Raw genomic sequence first — 21,222 nt, 5'->3', positions numbered from 1 at the left:
ATAGGAAATAATAACACGATTAAAGTGTTTTCTGTAAGCTTTGAAGAAAATTTTACTCTTATTTTTGTGTTTTTTCAAAATTTGTGACTTAGAAAAAAGTTTAGATTGAGAGATACTATGATTGGCATTGCTTATATGTCATTTAAAACTGGGAAGCAACTTTTGTGGTAGCTTATAATATTTCTAAATCAAAGTAAAATCTCAGAGAGGATCTTTTTAAGGTATGAAATCATAGATAATTGATAGATAGGAAGGAATATTTTAGAAATTTTTCCCTGAGTTTATTAACACCTTCTTTAAGATTTGACTTTTTAAATATGTTTTATGCTTTAAAATGTTATTTAAAAAATATTTTTTCCTGCACTTCATTTTCCTGTAAATATATTAGCATTATGTTTTATGTAGTTAGAAGAGCCCAGTAATTTTTATGTGTTATACATGATAAATTTGTACAATTTTTATCAATTAAATGAACATTCTTTCTTAATTTGGAGTTAGGCAGTTCTTTATTTTTTTCCTGAAAGATGATGAAACAAGGATGAGCTAAGGAATGCTGGGTGTGGTGGGGAAGGTGGAGACAGAATGACCTGAAAGAAGTTCAAGGTCATCTTTGGCTTCACAGCAATTTTGAGGTCTAAAAAATGAGTTCAGTAAATTGTTTTCTTGCTTTTGTAATCTGGTATAATTTGCCTTCCCTCAGGATTCAAGATGGATTTATCATTTTTCGGTGGTGGAAAATGTATAACCCAAAGCAGAAACAACATGGTAAATTCTCTTTTTTATATGTTTCAAAGGTATTTAATCATATAATCATAATTTTCCTTTATATGTATTAAATATTTTACATAATAGATAATTTTTAATAACTTGGCATTTACAAAGCTCTTATTTTATCTGTTGCTTAAATTAATCATTCATTTTGCTGTATTATCCAGTCATGTCCTCAGTATGTTCTGTCCATGTTTCTAGTATCTGTTGAATATGTGGACCTAACCTATTAGTATCTGAATAAAATGGCCCGCATCACTCTAATGTTTGTAAGACATCCACATTCTTGAGCTTCTCTTCACTAATATGTGCTGTGTCACCCAGTTTGGTCTTGACCTCATGGATACAAGAGATGCGTGTGCTCCTGCTTTTCTAGTAGCTGGGTCCTTAAGTGTGTGCTGCTACCTCATGTGATTGGTAGTGCTAACTGCTTGTCTGTTCACATTCATTACGTCTCTTGTTTGTTTTTTAACCAGTTGTTTTCTTCCTGTAGAGTACTTTAAGTTCCTTATATATTTTGTGTACAGTTTTTATCAGAGGACTTCTTTATCAGTTAATATAGTTTGAAAATAATTGCTCCCAATGATTAGTTTGTACCTTCTGTTAATTATTCCCTTTATTGTGAATATACTTTTATTTTGACATAATACAGTTGGTCTTTTTTACCTGTGTTTTTTGGGGTCAAGTTTAAATATCAGTACCTGGACCAGGGTGGTATGTAGTTATTACTCTGTTATTGTTATTATTTTTTCCTAGTAGTTTTATGATTTGGGGTTTTAAAGTCTTCAGACCATTTTTGGTTGATTTTTGTGTATGTGGTTTTGAGATGAGGGCCTGTATGTGGATTTGTGGTTGTCAGCACCATTTATTAAAGAGATTTGTTTTCCATTGTATGTTTTTGTTGCTTTTGTTGAAAATCAATTTACTGTAGGTTCTTGGGTTCATTGGTAGACTCTTGTGTTTTGTTACTGTTCTAGGTGTCTCTCTTATGCCAGTTTTGTGTTGTTCTAGTGGTAATCACTTTGTATATAGTTAAACATTGAATATGTGAACTATTGCTAGCATTGTTTTTGTGCTGTGGTTTCCTTGACAGTTTGAATTCTTCTGTAATTCCACATGACCTTTAGGATTATTTTTTCTTTAGCTGTTATCTTGATCAGTGTTCTGTTGCTGTGAAAACACACCATGACCATGACAACTCTTAAAAAGGAAAGCATTTAATTGGGGCTGGTTTGCAGTACAGTTCCAAGTTTCACCATTATCATCATGGTGACACGCAGGCAGACATGATGCTAGAGCAGTAGCCAGGAGTCTACATCCAGATATACAGGCATCAGGAAGAGAGGGACCTTGGACTTGGAATGAGCTTTTTGAAACCTCGAAGCTAGTGACATACTTTCTCCAACAAGGCCCACCACCTACTAATGCTTTCAAATAGTGCTACTCACATTTATGAGCCTGTGGGGGCTATTCTCATTTACAACACCACAGCTGTGAAAAGTGATACTGAATTTTGAGGGAATTATATCAACTCTGTAGATGGCTTTCATTAGTAAAATTTTAACAGTATTGTTTCTTCTAACCCATGAATATGGAATGTGTTTTCTCTTGGGTCTAGGACTTCAACTCCTTTAGTTAATTTAATCTTAAGTACTTTATTTTATTTATTTATTTATTTATTTATTTATTTATTTATTTATTTTTTTTGAGACAGGGTTTCTCCATAGTTTTTTGGTTCCTGTCCTGGAACTAGCTCTTGTAGACCAGGCTGGCCTCGAACTCACAAAGATCTGCCTGCCTCTGCCTCCTGAGTGCTGGGATTAAAGGCATGCGCCACCACCTCCTGGCTTCTTAAGTACTTTATATATATATTTTCTGGTAACTTGTTGAGATTGTTTGCCTGAAAAATTGCTGTTAGTGTGGAGAAATGTTAATGATTTCCATATGTTGATTATCTTCAGTCTTGTAACTTTGCTGAATTCTTTCTTTTTCAGTTTTAAGAGTTTTTGGTGAAATATTGAGGATTTTCTAACAAGACTAGGTTGTCAGCAAACAACAATTTAATGACTTTCTTTCCTATTGATACCTAATTTATTTCTTTTGGCTTAATTGCTTAGACAAGGAACTACAACAATTTTGAAAAGACATGAGGGTAGGTAGGTGTTCATTGAGTTTTAGAGGAAAGAGTTCTACTTTTCACTATTAGTTAATGTTAGCTGTGAGCTTCTTATATATTCCATGTACTTTTAAGGGAATTCTCTATTATGAAAGTTGATGTTCTTAGTAATGTGCTCACAGTTATATCTGTCAAAAGTAAAGTCATGTGAAATAGCAAGGTAGAATGCACTGTTGAATCTATATATATTATTAGTCTTGCATTATTTGGGAATCAAAGTTTTAGAATAAAGTGTATAGAATAGTGAATAGGTTAGAATTTAGCACTGACAAAATCCAAGCACTATTAGTAGATTATGTAATTATTCTTTAATATATAATAAGAGTGGACTATATTCTCTAGTAAGACTTTATAGCAAATATATTATTTCTTGCTGATTTATGGGCAGATTGATGTATGTGCTTTGACAATTATCCAAACAGTATAGGTGGTTGACATTCCTTGATGAAAATCTTAGAAGTCTAGCTAGAGTGTGGGCCTGAAAATAGTAGAAGCTACACAGACTTCCAAGGAGGTGAGTTAAAGTTGCATCCTGGAGCTGGGCTGTGGTTGTGTGCATGCCTTTAATCCTCAGCACTCAGGGAGGCAAAGGTAGTTGGGTCTCTGTGAGTTCAAGGCCAGCCTGACCTACAGAGTGAGTTTCAAGACAGCCAGAGATACACAGAGAAACCCTGTCTCGAGAGGAAAAAAAAAGAAGGTGCCTCTTGGTAGGGCTAAGATTTCCATTAGAAATTAGAGTTGTTTGATTGGAAGAAAAGAGTGATGTTCACAAATCTTTTTTTAAGCTTTCTTTTTATTTATTCTTTGTGTCTTTCACATCATGCATCTTGATTCCATTCATTTCCCCCATCCCTTTGTATGTGCCCTCTGCTCTTGGAACTCCCACCCCCAAGATAAAATAAAATTTAAGAGAAAAAAAGGATAATAAAAAAGGAAAGACCAATCTCATCATGAAAACTACAGTATGACACAGTGAGTCATGCAGTAAATTCTTTTATCCATATATTTACTTGGTTTGAGGCCTCTGGTTTCTGCTACACTATCGATGCCGGACCCTTTCTGGGACTCTCTTGACTATCCTGTTGTTGCCCTGTGTTGTGGAGATCCTGCATCTTTGGGTCTGCAGGACCGTTCCCTTTACTTGCTCCAACAGATCATAGATGGGGTACTTGTTGGGGTGGGCCAACTTATAACCCTCCTTCTGGGCCTGGGTAGTTGCAGGGTTGAGCAACTGGCCAGCTAGCTCTCCCCTGTCCTTACCACCAGAGTGCGCTCTCCAGCATTGCCCTAATTAGTTCACTACTGGCAGAAATGAGCAAGGGCCAGGGCCAGTTCTCCAGCTTTCATGCCCTCAGGGTCGGCTCTCCCACACCTACACCATTTTAGTCCGCTCTACTGTGTTGCCCAGGTGAGGTGCAGGGGCCCCTCTCCTGGGTGCTGCAGCTGGTGAGGGGCAGGAACAGCTCTCCTACTCTTACGACCTCAGGGCCTGTTTTCTCCCTGGCTCAGGTGGGGAGGAAGGGGGCATCTCTTCCCCCATCCACACTACCATAGGGTCCACAAATCCTTTGTTATAGATGTTGGTTGGAATAATTTTATCCAGGAATACATTGAAATTTGTTGGTTGTTCAGGATTGTCGTAAAAAACAAAAGGAAAAAAAAAGAGAGAAAGAAAAGAGACATTTAATGAATTTGGTTTAAAATATTCTCTGTTATGAAATGAGTTATTTGCAATAAATAGAGTCTGCAATAAATAAAGTCTCTGTTTTAAGATAATTGATTTTAAGTCATTCTTTTAGAAAATAATTAGCTAGCAGCACCAGTTGCATCTTAATGTGTTATATTGTTTAGATGAATATGGACCTGAATAATTACTTAGGCATTTTTCTTGCCCAGAAGGGATTCTTATATTAAGAAGTGAACAGGATAATAAAGTATGCCCTTTTCTGTCATTTTGTTGATTACATGTTTTAGTGTTATATCATTTAGTACTTTTAAAATTTTTTACAGCTAAATATTTGCTTTCATACATTAATATAACTGGATAGGTAATTTTCTGTTTAAGGGTCAATATTTAGAAACTTAGTTTCCAGTCTTCTTGAGGTTTCTATACTGAGCTTCAACTGTTAACTGTTTCAACTTGTATGAGAAGATGTGAGTAAAAGTGCCTAGACTAAAGCCAAAAATATAGTCACTGTTGAACACAGGTATACTGCTTTTATTACTACCGTACTATATTACATTATATCACATCACAGAATAAAAAACTGCTTCAAAAGCATAACTCAAGAGCTAATACTATTCATCCCCAGTATGAGTAGAAGATTGGCTTCAGGACACCCCTCTTTCTTGTATGGGTAGTGAAGTTAAAGAATATTCAAGTATTTTACATAAAAACATAGTGTTTGCATAGAGCTTACACCCTTCTTCCTATGTACTTCATTTCTGGCTTATTCAAAATACTTGATTCAGTTTGCATGCTGTGTAAATAATCATTGTATTGTTCAAGGAATAAAGAGAAAAATCAGTATATGTTTAGTACAGGCACAATTAAGAATTATTTACAGTCATGGTTGGTTGAATCTACAGATGCATAGTTCATGAATACAGAGGTAATTGTGTAGTGGGGAGCTGCGGGCCTCTTCCCACAGCCTGGCTCCCGCATGGTTAGCTTTATACCCGAAATAACAACACATGCATTGTATTCTTTTAAACACTGCTTGGCCCATTTCTATTCATGTGTGTAGCACCCCAAGGTGTGCTTACCGGGAAGATTCTAGCCTACGTCCATCCTGGGTCGGAGCTTTATTGCGTCTGCTGGGGAGAGGGGAGCATGGTGTCTGCTCCAGAGAGCAGAGCTGTCGAGTCTGAGCTCACTTCCTCTTCCTCCCAGCATTCTGTTCTGTTTACTCCACCCACCTATGTTTTAACCTATGAGGGCCAAGCAGTTTCTTTATTACTTAACCAATGAAATCAACAGATTGATATGACACTCCCACATCATAATTGTATGTAACTTATATGACTAATAAAATGTTGATTTGCTAAGGAAGCTAATATTTATTGTGTATAACAATCCTAACAATCCATAGGTTGGTAGTATAGTTCTCATTTTATACGTGAATCAAACAAGGTGTGTATAATTAAAATAGTAAAATACTTGTCTCTGGTCACCACATTAATAAAAAATATTATGTGGGGATCCATACCTTTATCTTTCTGACTGCTTATCTCCTTGTCTAGTTCTTGGAGACTCCACTACAAGTATCCCAGTTTAATTTTTAATTTTATTATTAATTTTTATAAAAGAAGCTGATGTTTGTGAATATGTATGTGTTTGTGGAGATTGATGCCTTTGAAGGACTGCCCGTGTTTTGGAGGAGTGCTTGTGCTTTGTCTTTCTTTGAGTGGACGTACCCCTCTTGGGAATATTCACCTTCTGATCTGTGTGGACTACTTTTGCAAGTGAGCTCTGTGTAGTTATCTCTGTGAAGGTCATACTGTCATTGTGCTGTTAGTTGTGGGCATACATGTATGACTCTTAAGAGTATGTACATGTGCGTGCTTGTATCTAAATATTTCTAAGTCTCTATGTGAGTGCCCCAATGTGTGGTGTATATGTTTGTATGTATCCGTCTCTTTAATAGGTATATTGTTTCTCTGTCTCTAAGGATATGCTTTTAAATCACTTGCTGTAGCACGATTATTAAAAACCTAGAGACAAATATTGGGGTTCAACCTGAAGGTCAGAAAAGCAAAATAGCCAGCCACACTGGCTCTTACCTCTACCTCAGTCTGAAATGTCATTCCTGCCTCCTGGAATCTCAGAACAACACTGTGTCTGAGTGCTAGCTCCTCCTGTTTTATAGTATTCTCTAGGGCTGGGATTAAAGGTGTGTACCACTACTGCCTGGTTTCTATGGCAAACTAGTGTGGCTACTGGGATTAAAGGTGTGTGTTACACTGCCTGGTCTGTAAAGCTGACCAGTGGGGCTGTTTTACTCTCTGATGTTCAGGCAAACTTTATTGATTAAATACAAATGAAATATCACTACAACTTGTGTCCATATGTGTGTCTGAGTAGGGATGAAGGATGGAGTGAGTGATTGTATAGAAGTTATAGAAGTTATAGAGTTATAGAAGGCTGGTGACGTTGATAGAAAGGATCATCGACAGAGACCCTGAAGACCTGCAGGTTGTGTGTGAATATCAATCAGAAATTTGATTTAGTGTTAAAATGCTGACTGAAATATTGTCAGTGCAGTCAAAATAAGTAGAAACAATAGGACACAGAAAAATATAGAATGTGAACTCTGATAAATGTTTCTCTTTTCTAAAACTGAGGTCAAAATGTGTTTTTAAAACTAAAAACTTGCTATTTAATACTTTTCGAAAGTGATTTTTAGAAGGAAAAGATGATCTTTAGACTAATAATGGTTTAATGTGGCCTAAATTTTGTCTTATTTAAAATTTAGCTCCATTACTATTTTTGATCAGTGATTTAAATATGAATCGAGTTCCTGCCTATATTCCAGGCATGTTCTAGGTAGATGTCCAGGGATAAAATAAATGAATGTGATGAGCTAACATTTCTTCTAATGGAGATCACATTCTAGTAGGAGAAGTAATAAACATTTTAAAAAACCGGGGTATGAAAGAAGGAATCGGGATCTTGCATTGTAGTATTGTATACTTAGTACTTATGAGGGTTGTCAAATGTATTTAGAAATTAATAATTATCTTTATACCTTGGCATCCTTAATACATTAATGAAGCTGTGTTCTCATCAGTTGTATTGAAAGGAGATGATTTTTGCAGATTCTACAAGGTGGAGATGAAGTGAGAGCAGTTCTGCTTTATTTTATATAGTATTCATTTGTTTATTTATCACTGTTGATCCCATTAGGAATAAATCAGGTTCTGTAACTAATCCATTGGCCTTTGTAGCATAAACCTGATTGATGCTTAGGGCATTTATGTTAAAGGATCATTACTAAACTGTTGGATAACTAAACCTGAAACCATGTGCCTTAGTGAGTTTAAAGGTGAATTGTTTATGACCTTAAAGAATTGTGTAATAATTTCTACATTTCTATGTGTGAATGTAAAAATATTCTACATACATTTATTATGTTTTACTTATTAAGTATTCAAACAGAATACGATCTCACTGTTAACGTAGGATTTTTGCTTTCCTAGAAGTATGACTTGTAGGAAGATGCTCTGGTTTTTTGTTTTGTTTTGTACAAATGAACTCTTCTATACATTTAGCATTCTAGATACTAGGAATTTATCAGTGAGTAAAATGGTCCCACTGTTCACTGAGCTTCCTACATTCATGTTGGGAAGATTCAGATAATCAGCAAGTAATGAGGAAAATATAGAAATGAAAAAAATAATATAAAACCAGGGCAAGTTGAATGTGGAGTACTTTTTGGTGAATTCCTCCTGGGAAATCAGGAGCCTCCATTGGCAGAGGAGAGTTAAAAGAACAGTTCAGCAAGTAAGGGAGTATGTAACTTACTCTCTCAGGGAGAGATTTCTGTGGTTCTTCTGTTCCTCTTTCATTGCCAGTTCTACTAGGCTAATTTACTTGGAGTTGGAGTAGAAAGCAGGATTACCACGTGAGAGTGTAGATTGTTTAGAATTTAGATATTTGAAAGGCCATATTGTTTTTCTGGGTCAGATAGGAAGATTAGAAAGTTTATGAATAGAGGATGAGATGTCTTGAGTTTTAAATAGTCTGGTCAATGTGTTAAGCACAAGCACGAGAAGAGCAGAACAAAAGCACAGACTAGTTGGGAGACTGTTATAAGAAGTGCACAGAGATGGTGACTTGAGCCTGAGCATTAAAAAGTGGTTAGATTCTGGGTGTTTAAGAAAAGCTGTCAGGACTGTCTGGTTATCTACGGGACATGAAGGAACAGTCAGAACTTTTGACTTTTTCGTAATGGAAAAGACAGATTTGCTATTGGTGAGGAATATTGGATTTGGGTAGGGAAATCAGGTGTTGGTTAAGTCTTATTTCAGGAAAGTTGGAGACATTGAGGACTGCCCACTTACTCTTTGACCTTGGAGTGTGGGGTACACCATTGTTGATTACTAAGCAAAGGTTTAAACCTGATGCAAAATAGAATTTGATTTACTTGTTTATTTAAAAATGGGTAATTATGGTTTCTGGTTTCAAGAATTATACTTTATGTATATTAATAAAAATTCCTTTTACTGTCAGTTTTAAGAATTTGATATGCACTAAGGAAGAATGATGGAATGGTTGATGTAATGAGCACTGCCTTAGCTCTTAGTTATGTGGTAAAACTGAAGAAAGAGCAGAGAATCTAGGCCAGAGAATAAATGACAGGAAAGATAGCTACATAAAATGACATATCAGAGAACTACATAAATGACAGCTCATAGCTATCAGGTATCTGGAGTTAATATTACTTTATTTTTACTACCATTGATTTTTTTTTAAAGGACTGAATTTATCCTACTTTCCCCAGTTGCCCTAGAAAATGATGAGAAAATACCTTAATTGAAGTAACATGATTACTATGTGAAAAATAAATATTAGTGATTTGTTTTTCTTAGTTTTCTTTTAAAAAATATGAATGGCAGTGTATCTTGTTAGTTACAAATTTATATTTGCTTACACTTTTGAACATTACAATTTTTTTGCAAGAAACATGAAAAAAGTAGTTTTGATGAAATTTGGTATCTTCAGGAAGGTTAGACACTTCTTATTTTAATTTGGCATAGCAACTTCATCTACTACTAAGATGAAAGTAAGTTTTTCACTCATTTTTAAAAGTTAAGGGTATTTTTGAACTGACTATCCAATTTTAAAGAATATTCAATAGAATCTGTTAGATAGAAGTGGAAATAGACTAAGATTACAAAAGATGTTACAAAAATGCGGCATTTTATTTTAGAACAGAGAAATCCTAAGTAAATTTCTCCTGCTATGGTTAACATGAGATTGATGACTTGAAACTTCCTCTGTAGAAGCAAATGTCCTCTCTCTTATAAGTAAGTTTGTTTTACTTTGTGAGAAAAGATTTGACAAAAATATTTTGATTAAAATTCTTGAAAAGTTGATTGAAATCTTTCTTTTCATTATTCTCTTTCTTGCACTTATTTATCTATTTATTTATTTATTTTGCTGGCATGTGTCTTTAGATCCAAAGGCAGAAACCAGATTATATATCACAGTTAATGACTTTGAATTTCATGTCTACAATCGTTCGGATCTTTATGGACGTCTTCAAGAGTTGTTTGGTTTGGAACCAACTATAATTCCACCCAAGAAGGATGATGATAAGACACGGGAAAATGGAAGAACAAGAACTCAATCCAAAATCAAAAGGTTGTAAAATAAAAACTTGTATTTTATTAATTTACAATATTTAAACTCTTTTTAGTAGAATATCATCAACAATGTTCACCTAAACAGAATCTTATCCCTTTGTGTATTTTTTATATTTATTTATTTAACCTGCATGCCTGCATGCACACACACACACACACACACACACACACACACACACACACACACACACACACACACCAGAAGAGGGCACCAGATCTCATTATAGATGGTTATGAGCTACCATGTGGTTGCTGGGAATTGAACTCAGGACCTCTTTAAAGAGCAGCCAGTGCTCCTAACCTCTGAGCCATCTCTCCAGCCCTTATCCCTTTGTTTTTATAGCTATATAATCTTTTAAAAATTAAACTAATGCAAGATTAGTTTTTATAAAAAGTTCCATCTCTTAACATGTTAGTCCATTTTCATAGACTGTTATATAATTTGCCTTTTATCCTTTTAATATGTGTACATAAACACACACCATATTTATATGTTCAAAGTACACATGTAAGTATTGTGTTCTTTGTGTTTCTTAAAATTACATGTGGCCTCTTGTGTAACTTCTTTCTTCTGCTCTGTTCCGTTCTGTTCTGTTTTGTTCTTTCTTCTTGGTGGTCCTAGGGATTGAACCCAGGCCTTGCCCATTTTAAGTGAGCAATCTATCACTGAGCTAATTCCCTGTAATCTGCTCGTTATCTGGAAATATATATTTAAATCTTTCTGTATCTGTATACTTTAAATATATAACAATTTTACAAAGGAAAATAGAATAATCTGTATTTGCCATAAAATGTGTATCATTATCACTTATCTTTGTGTGTGTGTGTGTTTGTGTGTATATATTATATGTTGTTGAAAGGGCAAGAGACAGAACAGGAACACATAAATAAAAGGAAATCTATTATAGAAAAAGAAATATCTTTAAGAAGGCACTTATAAAATAATAGACTCTATTATTAATAATATTATTTTATTATTTTATATATATAATATATAACACATACACACACACACAAAAAAAAAGGAAACCAACAACATAGATCTCTTCTCCCCCAATCTTAAACTCAAAGAAATAGAGTAGAATTGTGGTTACCAAGGGCCAGAGGTGATGAGAATTAATACTTTTTATACCTTGATTACATAAATCACATGGCTGATTAACTTTGTTGTGTTACAAAGTGGGGTGATAAAATGAGTATCACAGTACAATAATGGTATCATATTCTGCTCTAGAGTGTTATTATAGAAAGATGGTTTTTCATTATAGCTTGTAAAAAAGTATGAAAAAGTACATGCCAAAAAGTACTTTTAGGGATGTTACTTAATATCCCTAATAAATACCTAATAATATAGCTAATAAACTTGTCTTCACATGTTTATTGTTTTGTTTACTTGAATACTTATTAGATAGTTTTGGAAAATGCAGTTGGCATGATGTATGTATGTTATGAGGAGTTTAATTTTATACCCTTAAGTTTTTCTTCATGTCAGTTTTCTTTTTCTCATCAGAGTTAAAGTAAAAGCAGAGTCTCAAGACCCCACATCTTCGTGGAGATCACTTATCCCAGTTATTAAGGTCAATGTGAGCACAGTAAGTAAATTATGTTTGAGTCAATGTTTGACACATTAACCCATAGAGCTTATTATTATTTGCAAATGCAAAGTCCATATAAGAAAATAAAAGTTTTTTTGCACATTTTAGTCCCTATTTCTGCAGGGTATGAATGAACTGTTTTAACACCAGCTGTGTATTTGGGTGCTTATTAAGCCTGAAGGACTGTTTACAAGTGGTTAAGTTGCTCTAAACTTATCCTTATTTTCTTTGAATATTGATTTAAATAAATGATGATTATTTTAAATAATGATTTAAATAGCATATACAGCTACAATGGAATCAGTTATTGCTTGAGAATGTTGGTTATTAGGTCAGCTAAGGAAAAACAATGACTATGCTGGTATAGTATCTCTTTTATGTTTTTAGGGACGTTTGGCCTTTGGGAACCATTACCAACCTCAGACTCTGTGCATCAACTTTGATGATGCTTTCTTAACTTATACTACAAAACCACCTTCAAGTCATCTTGACCAGTTCATGCACATTGTGAAAGGAAAGCTTGAAAATGTTCGAGTAATGCTTGTTCCTAGTCCAAGATATGTTGGTCTACAAAACGATGAGTAAGAAAACATCATAAAAATAGTAACTTCTTTGTAGCTAATATAAGGAGCCTGTAGTATCCTTCTCATTTCTATAGTAGAAGTTGTACAGCAATCACATATATTTTCAGTCTGTTAGAGCTTTTGTGTGAAAAGTAATAGGTATACTTTTCAATGTGTTTCTGTATGATTATAATGATAATTTTTTTACTTTCTCATTTATTTTGGATTAAATTAAGCTTTGATATTTATGTTAGGACATGCTCATTAAAGGTGTATTTTTGTATCTAGAAGGCTAGGATAAGTAATAAATTGAAGGGATTAATTACAACTCTCTCTTGGGAAAATTGGTTAAGGTAGAGTGGTTCAATTTTGAGATAGCCACTTGACTTTTCGTATCTAGCTTTTCAACTTCTCCCTGTGCTCAAATAGCTGTTTTATTTAGAAGTACATTACATTATACTCATCAGTATGGTGAGACGTTTGTGCAGGAATAGACTAGACCCTGAGGAAACAGCCCTTTATTAACTCCTGCCAGACACCAAGTCACATGTTTTTAGAATAACAGTCCCCAATCTTTCTCAGTCTCTTTTATTTTTATGATAAGAACTCTTGCTGGAGTTGTATAATTTTAATACATAGAAATTTATATTGTAATATTTCAGCTTTTTCTTATATCAGCAATGTAAGTTTTTTAGGAAATTATGAAAAGCAAATTTTAATTCTTGGCTGACACTCAACTAAAATTTTCAGGATTGGCTAGCATGGTAGAAAGGGTTTCCACTGTATGATTTCCAAGTGGCTATGTGTCCATTTGGTTTTACTCTTAATTATTGTTGTATTTAGCCTCTGTTTTAAATAGATTTATCTCATTCAAAACCTAAAGTGAGGACTATAAGCCAATTTTTCATTTTCCTGAACTAATTTATCAATAGATTTCAGGGTTATTTTTATCACTTAATCTGATAGAGTATACAGTTAGAGTAACTTGTTACATTTGTTATGGTGTTTGTGTGAAAAATGTTTTTTTTTGTTTTTTGTTTTTTGTTTTTAAAGATACAATCTCTTGCACCCAGGAGAGTTAGAGGCCAACCTGGCCTACAAGAGCTAGTTCCAGGACAGACTCCAAAGTTACAGAGAAACGCTGTTTCGAAAAACCAAACCAAACCAAAACAAAAAGATACAATCTGTCATGTACTTCGTAGTTTATCCCCCCCCTTCTCTTCACTCTTAACTGTTGTTCACTAGAGTGCTGAGCATTTTATAGTCTAAGATGTATTTATTAATTTGTTGTGTTTCACACTTGTTCTCATAGACCACCAAGACTAATGGGAGAGGGTTTTGTGGTGATGCAGTCAAATGATGTTGACATCTACTATTACATGGATGAGCCAGGTATGTCCTCTTTGAAAGTATGTCTCATAGGACTGGTTCTGTTTCTTCTGTGAAATGCGGTTGTATGCATATTTCAAAATTCTGAAAGTTGGCATCAGTAAATGTTAAACACGACAGAGTGTCAAATTCCAAAAAAAAAGGTATCATGTCTTAAGAGTTGAGTATTGCATTACTGTTTTGTAGACTAATCTTTCCTACAAATGCATTTCATAGATGTACTCAAAAATTGTAAACAAGTAACTCCAAGAAAAACCTCGGAATGTGTGTTAACAGGGTCTTAACTTAGAGGGAAAAAAAAATCACAATTTGTTACATTTTAATTTCACAACTTAAAAATTGAGACTTAGCTACTCTCATTGTTTGATGGCTTCCATTTGAGAAAAGTTCCTAATGTTGGATTGTTTGAGCTCTTTTATCATGCTTCTGTTCTTTTTGCCTCCCAGTGGTTTGTGTGGTCACAGTGGTTTCAGTACAGGACCAGGATCCTTGTCCCTTTGTCATGACATTGTAGAAGTAATAGTATTCAGAAGTTACTGCCACACATTTGTGGTTCAACAGAAAATGTCAATTCTCAAAAGAATTCCTGTGGAAACCATAAAAAATATCAATTTTATTACCTTTTTAGCCTTAAGTAGTCTTTGCACTTGGTATGATGAACTGGGAAGGAAGTGTCATGGAGCACTTGTGCTGTAAGAGTTCAGAAAAAGTACCCATTTGATTGAGTCATAAGCCTGCTCGCTTTTCTTCATGGAACACTGATTTTACTTGAAAGAATAATTCAAGACAAACCATATAGTTTTTCATGTGAAAATAAGAATTTTGGAAACTTTGGTGCTGTATGACAGCATCCCAGTATTCACAGCTTTTCTAATGAAACTGTGAGTGATAATAACGTGTGGTTTTAGGAAAAGTTTAGGAATTAATTTGCCAATTTTTATAAAAATGAACATAATGAACCACTGTTTTCCAAATAATCAGTACATAATTTTATAGAGACATGCATGGACAAAAGATTCACTCAGAATACAAGAGAGAGCAGTAGATTTTAACATGGAACAGTTTGAAAATTTTAATAATGTTTCATTACTACACTGTAATCTTTTGAAGTGTCATTTGTTGAATTTTGCTCTAGTACATATATATATATATATATATATATATGTATATGGGCTGCTGAAATGTTTCTTCCTTTTCTATCTACACTTAAGGCGAGATTGCTTCAGACTCTTTTAACAATATTATCTAGTGTAGAGTGGCTATGAGAATCTGTTTTCTGTTTGTCTGGACACTGATACCTGCTGATGTGAAGAGCAATACAAAGAGTTCTCACTAAAATTGTTTTGGAAAATACAGTTTTTTTTTTTTTTATTTTTTCTTGAGGTGAAAACTTAAGTTTAATTAGTTAGTTTTTATTTATACTTTTAAAAAAGCTATTCTTTATGTAAATAAACAGTAAGTTTATTGTTTAAATAAAACCTTAAAATCATGGAATTTTAATTTTGAATATAATAAATTTGATATATAATATACAAACAAAACAAAAACCACTAACCTCTCTGGAACTTTTAAATTTTTAGGTGTAAGGTTATGTGAGATTAAAATATTTGAACTGCTAATGTAAGGAAACTTCTTAAAGGTGCTTTTAACTAATTGTTTTCTATATTTTGGAACATAGGACTTGTTCCAGAAGAAACAGAAGAGAGTCTAGAAGGAGAAATAAGCAGTGAAGATTGCAAATTACAAGACTTACCTCCATGCTGGGGACTAGATATTGTCTGTGGTAAAGGAACAGATTTTAATTATGGACCCTGGGCTGACAGACAGAGGTATTTGAGTAAATTATATTTCTAATAGTTTTTTTAAAGTATATTGAGATTTTATTTTAGTTTTTATTGAGTACTAGCTTAATGTTTGAAAACATCTTTATTATTTTTTAATTATGTGTATTCATGTGTGTCTGTATGCTTATGTATCCATATGCATTCAGGTGTGTGCACCTGAGCTCAGGTACCCATGGAGGCCAGAGGATCTCCTGGAGCAGGAGTTACAGTCATTTGTAAGATGCTTGGTATAGGTGCCAAGAACCAAACTCAGGTCCTCTGGAAGAGCATCAAGTGCTCTTAACAGCTGAATCATCACTCTAGCTCCTATTACTTAATTTTTGAAAACTATTATGTTGTAGCAAAGTAAGTTTTTACTAAACACTTGATCCAGTTAATAATTTGTTTGTGGAGAAACCACAAACTCTAGTGAGCAGCCTACTTACTGGTTCCTTTGTTTTATTTTTATATTTAATTTATGATTTATTTACTGACCTTCTGTGAGTCAGGGATTTTGGGAATATAGATTAAGAAATGAAAGACTGCAATAGCTTTAGTGAAGCCATGATAAGTGAGGAAGGGTGTTGGTGACAGGCTCGAAAAGACAGTAGCGGTTTCTGAGGATTAAATAGCAAAGCATTGCTGGGATATTGCCTCAGCAGCAGAAACTTGTTTAATCAAGTTCTGGAGTTCAAGAGTCACACTTGGAGGTATTAGCAATATTGGTCCTTTTTGAGCATCATGAGAGGTGGATGTGTCTCAGCCCCTTCTTGGAGCTAAGGCAACGTGTGTTGGCTCCTCTTTTGACATGCCTTGTCCCAGAGTCTGTTGATCTCTTTTTTTGAGGAGCACCCCAGCCATACAGGGGTAGGGTATTTTCTGATGACCCTTCACAAACTTATCCTTAAAGTCCCTGTCACCAAATACAGCCATGTATTAAAGGATTTAAACTTAGGATTTAAGCATAAATTTTTAGGGTACAGTTTGGTTTGTAACAAGCTGTTCGCATTAAAGATTAGCACAGTGAATAAAGAAGGCCTTATTAGAGGGAATGTGAGTATGGTTTATGAAAGATAAGCAGAAGTTTGCGAGGCAAAAGAAAAGGGGTATGACTAATCAAGGAAAGATGAATAAGGACAGTAAAAAATTGCCCTGAAGGTCTTGTAGGTAGTTCAGAGTTCTGTACTAAAGAGACATGGCAGGTACAGTGATTCATGCCTGTCATTTCAGCATGCCAGAGGGGTCTGTGTAGAATTGTGAGGTAGAGGCCAACCTGAGTTATGAAGTGAGACCCCTCCCCCAACTTAGAAAGCCAGGGGCTGAAACTTTAAATAAACGTTAGAATGCTTGCCTACCTAATGTGCAAGGCCTTAAGGAAAGAATAAATTAATAGATAAATGCAGGTATGGGTTTTATAGTAATAAGGAGTACCAAGTACCAGAAAGGCTTTGTTTGCCTATGTGTTCGTTTTGAGGTGGGGCTGTTGTTCAACCTGGTCTTAAACTCTGGGTTCAACTGATCCTTTTGCTTTAGTGTCCTGAGTATCTGAAACTATATATACTCTTAAGTATCATACTTGCTTACCTGGAAGATTTTTTAAACTAAACTAGTCTTCCATTTTAAAATAACTTATTTATAATATATTATGACCAATTTCCTACTGCTGAAGAATTTAGGAGACATTGAAAAATTAGAGTAGACACTGGGTGGTGGTGGCTCACACCTTTAATCTCAGCACTTGGGAGAGAGAGGCAGGTGGATCTTAGTGAGTTTGAGGCCAGCCTGGTCTACAGAGCAAATTCCAGGACTGTTAGATAGAGAAACCTTATTTCTGTGGGAGGTGGGGGGAGTGAGAGAGAGAGAGAGAAATTGGAGTAGACATTACTTAGAATTAGGCTAGTTTTGTACTTATGATTTAGTTTTCTTGAAAAAAGAGAGATAAGCCAAGTCCCTCAGTGAATCAGGTATTTTTAATCTGTTGATGGAGTGCTGAAATTAATTCTTGATACATTGGCTTTTTTAACTTTTTACTTTCAAATGAGTTCCCTACCTAGTACTGTTGGAAAAATTACACACTGTCAAGTAATATGGTCTTTCTTCTTTTTAAAAAATGGTATTAGAGATAAAACCAGGATCCAGCATATTCTAGGCAAGTATTCTCAGCATATTTTTTTGTTATTTTTTTACTTTTATCATCTTCCCATCTGCTCACATCCTTTCTCTGCTCTTGCAGCCTCCCCTCAAAAGAAAACCAAATTTAAAAGAAAACCCAAACCAGACAAAACAAAAAAGCAAAACAAAATAAAAACAACAATAACAAAACAGTAGAAGAATCTTGTTGTGGAAGCCGTAGTGTGACCTGTTGAGTCACAGTTCACCTTTTAGTCCATTCAGCTTTACTTACAAGTTTTCTTGCCAAGCATTATCCATCTGGCTTGAAGCCTCTGACTTCTGCTGTGCCACAGATAATGTGCTCTCACTGGAGCTCCTCTTGGATGACCTGTTGTTGTCCTGTGTTGTGGAGATCCTGCGGTTTTGGATCAGTAGATTTGTCCCCTCACATGCCCCCACAGTCCACAGACGAGGTGGGTGTTAGGGTGGGCCAACTCAACCCTGGTTCTGAGCCTGGGTGGTAGCTGGTTGGTCAGCTCCCTAGCTTTCCCTCATCAACACTACCTGGGTGAGCGCTCCAGCGCTGCCTCAGCTAGCTCACTCAGTGCAGCCTGCAGCAAGAAGCAGGACTAGTTCTGCTCTCAGGCTCTTCATGTTTGACTCACCTACACTCACACCACCAGGGCCAGCTCTATTGTTTTAGCCAGGCTAGGTGCAGGGTCCTTTCTCTCAATTGCTGCAGGGGATGCACAAGGGGCGGGGTCAGTTCTCCTACTCTGGCAGCCTTAGGGCTGACTCACCTGCTCCCCTCCTTCCCCCAACAACAGGGTTAGCTTTAGTGTGCTGCCCTAGCAGGGTTCAGGACCAGTTCTCCTGTGTGCTACAGCTGGTGAGGGGCAGGGCTAGTTCTCTCACTCATGTACCCTGGGGCCAGCTCTCATCTTCAGGCCTCTTCATGGTTCTCAGCGGTGACAGGAGTCACAGACATCAACACAGGCCCCCTTTATGGCTACTTCAGGGCCTCAGACCCAGACCTGGCCTTTGGCAATAGCCCAGGCTCAATCATCACCTTAGACTTGGGTGACTAACAGGCTATTCACGTGAACCTGTTCCTTACCATGCTCACCTCTTCAGATCCACCTCTAAACATGGCTCCTTGAACCATTCTGCCTTTTCCATTTTCCCACCAGGTACTCATTATAATAGTGCCCATTCACTCTGTGCCAGGGCTCTTGATTGGGTTACAGGTGGCACTTGGTCGAGTGTTGCCTGCCCTAGCCACAAGGCTTGGCACGCAGCTGTTGCTTTTCTTTTCTCACATGGCTGGGCCTAGGAACCCTCAGGTACTGCTTGGTATGATGGTGCCTGACCAAGAAATCTGGGAGGAGCCACTAGCTCAGACCTGGAATGGGCTGAACACTTCTGCTTGATTGTTCAGTATGTTCTTTTCATGTTAATATTTCAGGTATATTGAAATAACATGCCTCTCAGTATGTCATTGTTGAACAGTTGTTCAAAATCTGGAATAAATTTTTTGAAAACCTTGGAAATATGTTATTATATTTACTATGCTAGATTATTAAATTTGAGCATCAATGGAGCCTAAAATTTCAGGTTTGAAAACAAAGACTTTATGTTATTAGATTTTAATCTTCCTCTTGTAGTATTTTTTTAGTTTATTGATGCTGTAGTCACTGTGGCATCAGTTGATAATGAGAGTTTCTATGAAGCAATAACTAACTCTATTTGAACTGTATTCAGAAATCTTAGGAGAAATTAGTCTTTTTTTGGTGGGGGGGTCCTGGTGAACAGTTATATTAGGAAAATAACTATGAAATGTTTTTGTATTTTTTAACTTGAATAAACCATGATTCTTCTTAAATTATATGTAATCTTGCTACACTTAAAAGTATCAGCACATATTTACTCAAAAGCCCGAGTTAAATTTTCATAATAAGTTTTTTTTTAATTTTGTTTTGAGACAGGATCTCTACCTAGCTGTCCTCCTGGATCTATGTAGACCAGGCTTGCCTTAAATACAAAAAGATTCATCAGCCTCTTCCTAAGTGCTGGAATTAAAGGCATGTACGTCCATGCCTGACACAAAAACTCACCTTAGAGACTAACCAATCTTAGTATTATTTAGAGAAATGGTACTGCATTTATATGCACTTTCACAACCCTCTCTAGCATGTTTTCCCCTGCTGAGAGAGAACACCAGTGTTTTTAAAAATTAGATTTAGAGCATATTAAATCTCAAGGTTTTACTCATGCTCTTTAAATCAAAAGGTTTGTTTTTCAGTGTGCTTTGTTCATATGGTACCTCACTCATGGAAAGATGGCTGTGTGATGTGGGGAAGGTATTGAAGCAGTAGTAAGGGCCATGGTTCAGATCAGCTCTTCTACTCAGTGTTCTTTCCATTACAGCCTAATGCCTGTAGCTCTGGGTGTGCTGTATTTTTTGGAATAGTGTGTTGTGAGTCTCAGAACATTTGCAGAATTTTTGTGCATTTTTTACATAATGATGACAAGTTTAACTCTGTGAATCTCAGTTTTCAGATTTTGTTCTGTTCATCTACTTTTTCCAAGTCTCTTATTTTAAGTAGTCTTTACTGTCACTACTGACTCCTTCAACCCTATTATTTAAAAGACATGCACTGCTACCTTCTGTGAACATATACTAAACTGATGTTGGCCCACATAGAAGACTCTGAGTTGAACATTTGTTAAGTTCTTTCATCCTTGTCAAATTATATAGGGAGACATATATTAGGCTCAGCGACTAAATACTTGTTTACTTTTTAGAATATATTACTCTTTGTCCTTTCATTGATATTATGTTGATTAAAAGACATGGTCTGGTGGTTCAGAGCACTGGTTAGTCTTGCAGAGGACTTGGGGTTACCAGCACCCACATAGTGGCTTACAACTGTTTATAACTGTTGTCTCAGGGGATCTTATGGGTTTTTTTATCCTTCACACACTACATCCATGAAATGCACAATATATGTGCAAGCAAAATACCCATAGACATAAAATAAAAATAAAGTTAATTTTTTAAATGATTGTGACAGCAATACAAAATTCTTCCACGTGTCACACACTGTTAAGTGTTTTTAATCCTCAGTGCCACTCTCTGAGATAAGTTATTTTTATACACAAGGAAACTGATCAGGTTTTCTCAGAAAGATTAATTCACTTGCTTGGGGAGAAATGATGAATTAAGCTATCTTTCTTCAGTTCTTGATCATTTACGCAACTGATATGCTTATAGTCTGTTTTTACAACTCATATACACTTAGATTGGGGCCTGCCCATGTTTCACTCAGTAATAGTGTATTAGGTGTTCAGAGTTTATTGTTATCTATATGATATGGAAAAATAGTTTGTCAAATGAGATAGCAATGATAGGTTAAAATAAGATTTTA

General features: G+C 35.5%; 1 protein-coding gene across 5 annotated transcripts in view; it reads left to right on the top strand.

Annotated features, from left to right (window-relative positions):
- Bltp1 (bridge-like lipid transfer protein family member 1) overlaps positions 1-21,222 on the top strand; it is a 181,836-nt gene that overhangs the window by 13,166 nt on the left and 147,448 nt on the right. For all 5 annotated transcript variants that reach the window (XM_057757383.1, XM_057757384.1, XM_057757386.1 and 2 more), the window contains exons 6-11: positions 701-765; positions 10,124-10,310; positions 11,823-11,904; positions 12,295-12,488; positions 13,783-13,862; positions 15,538-15,688. In XM_057757383.1, the coding sequence (XP_057613366.1) occupies positions 701-765; positions 10,124-10,310; positions 11,823-11,904; positions 12,295-12,488; positions 13,783-13,862; positions 15,538-15,688 (759 nt within the window). The remainder of the gene's footprint in view (positions 1-700; positions 766-10,123; positions 10,311-11,822; positions 11,905-12,294; positions 12,489-13,782; positions 13,863-15,537; positions 15,689-21,222) is intronic.

This window comes from Chionomys nivalis, chromosome 24, assembly GCF_950005125.1.
Source record: "Chionomys nivalis chromosome 24, mChiNiv1.1, whole genome shotgun sequence".
Classification (NCBI taxonomy): domain Eukaryota; kingdom Metazoa; phylum Chordata; class Mammalia; order Rodentia; family Cricetidae; genus Chionomys; species Chionomys nivalis.
The sequence above is the reverse complement of the archived record's forward strand: the minus strand, read 5'-3'. Positions and strand labels throughout refer to the sequence as shown.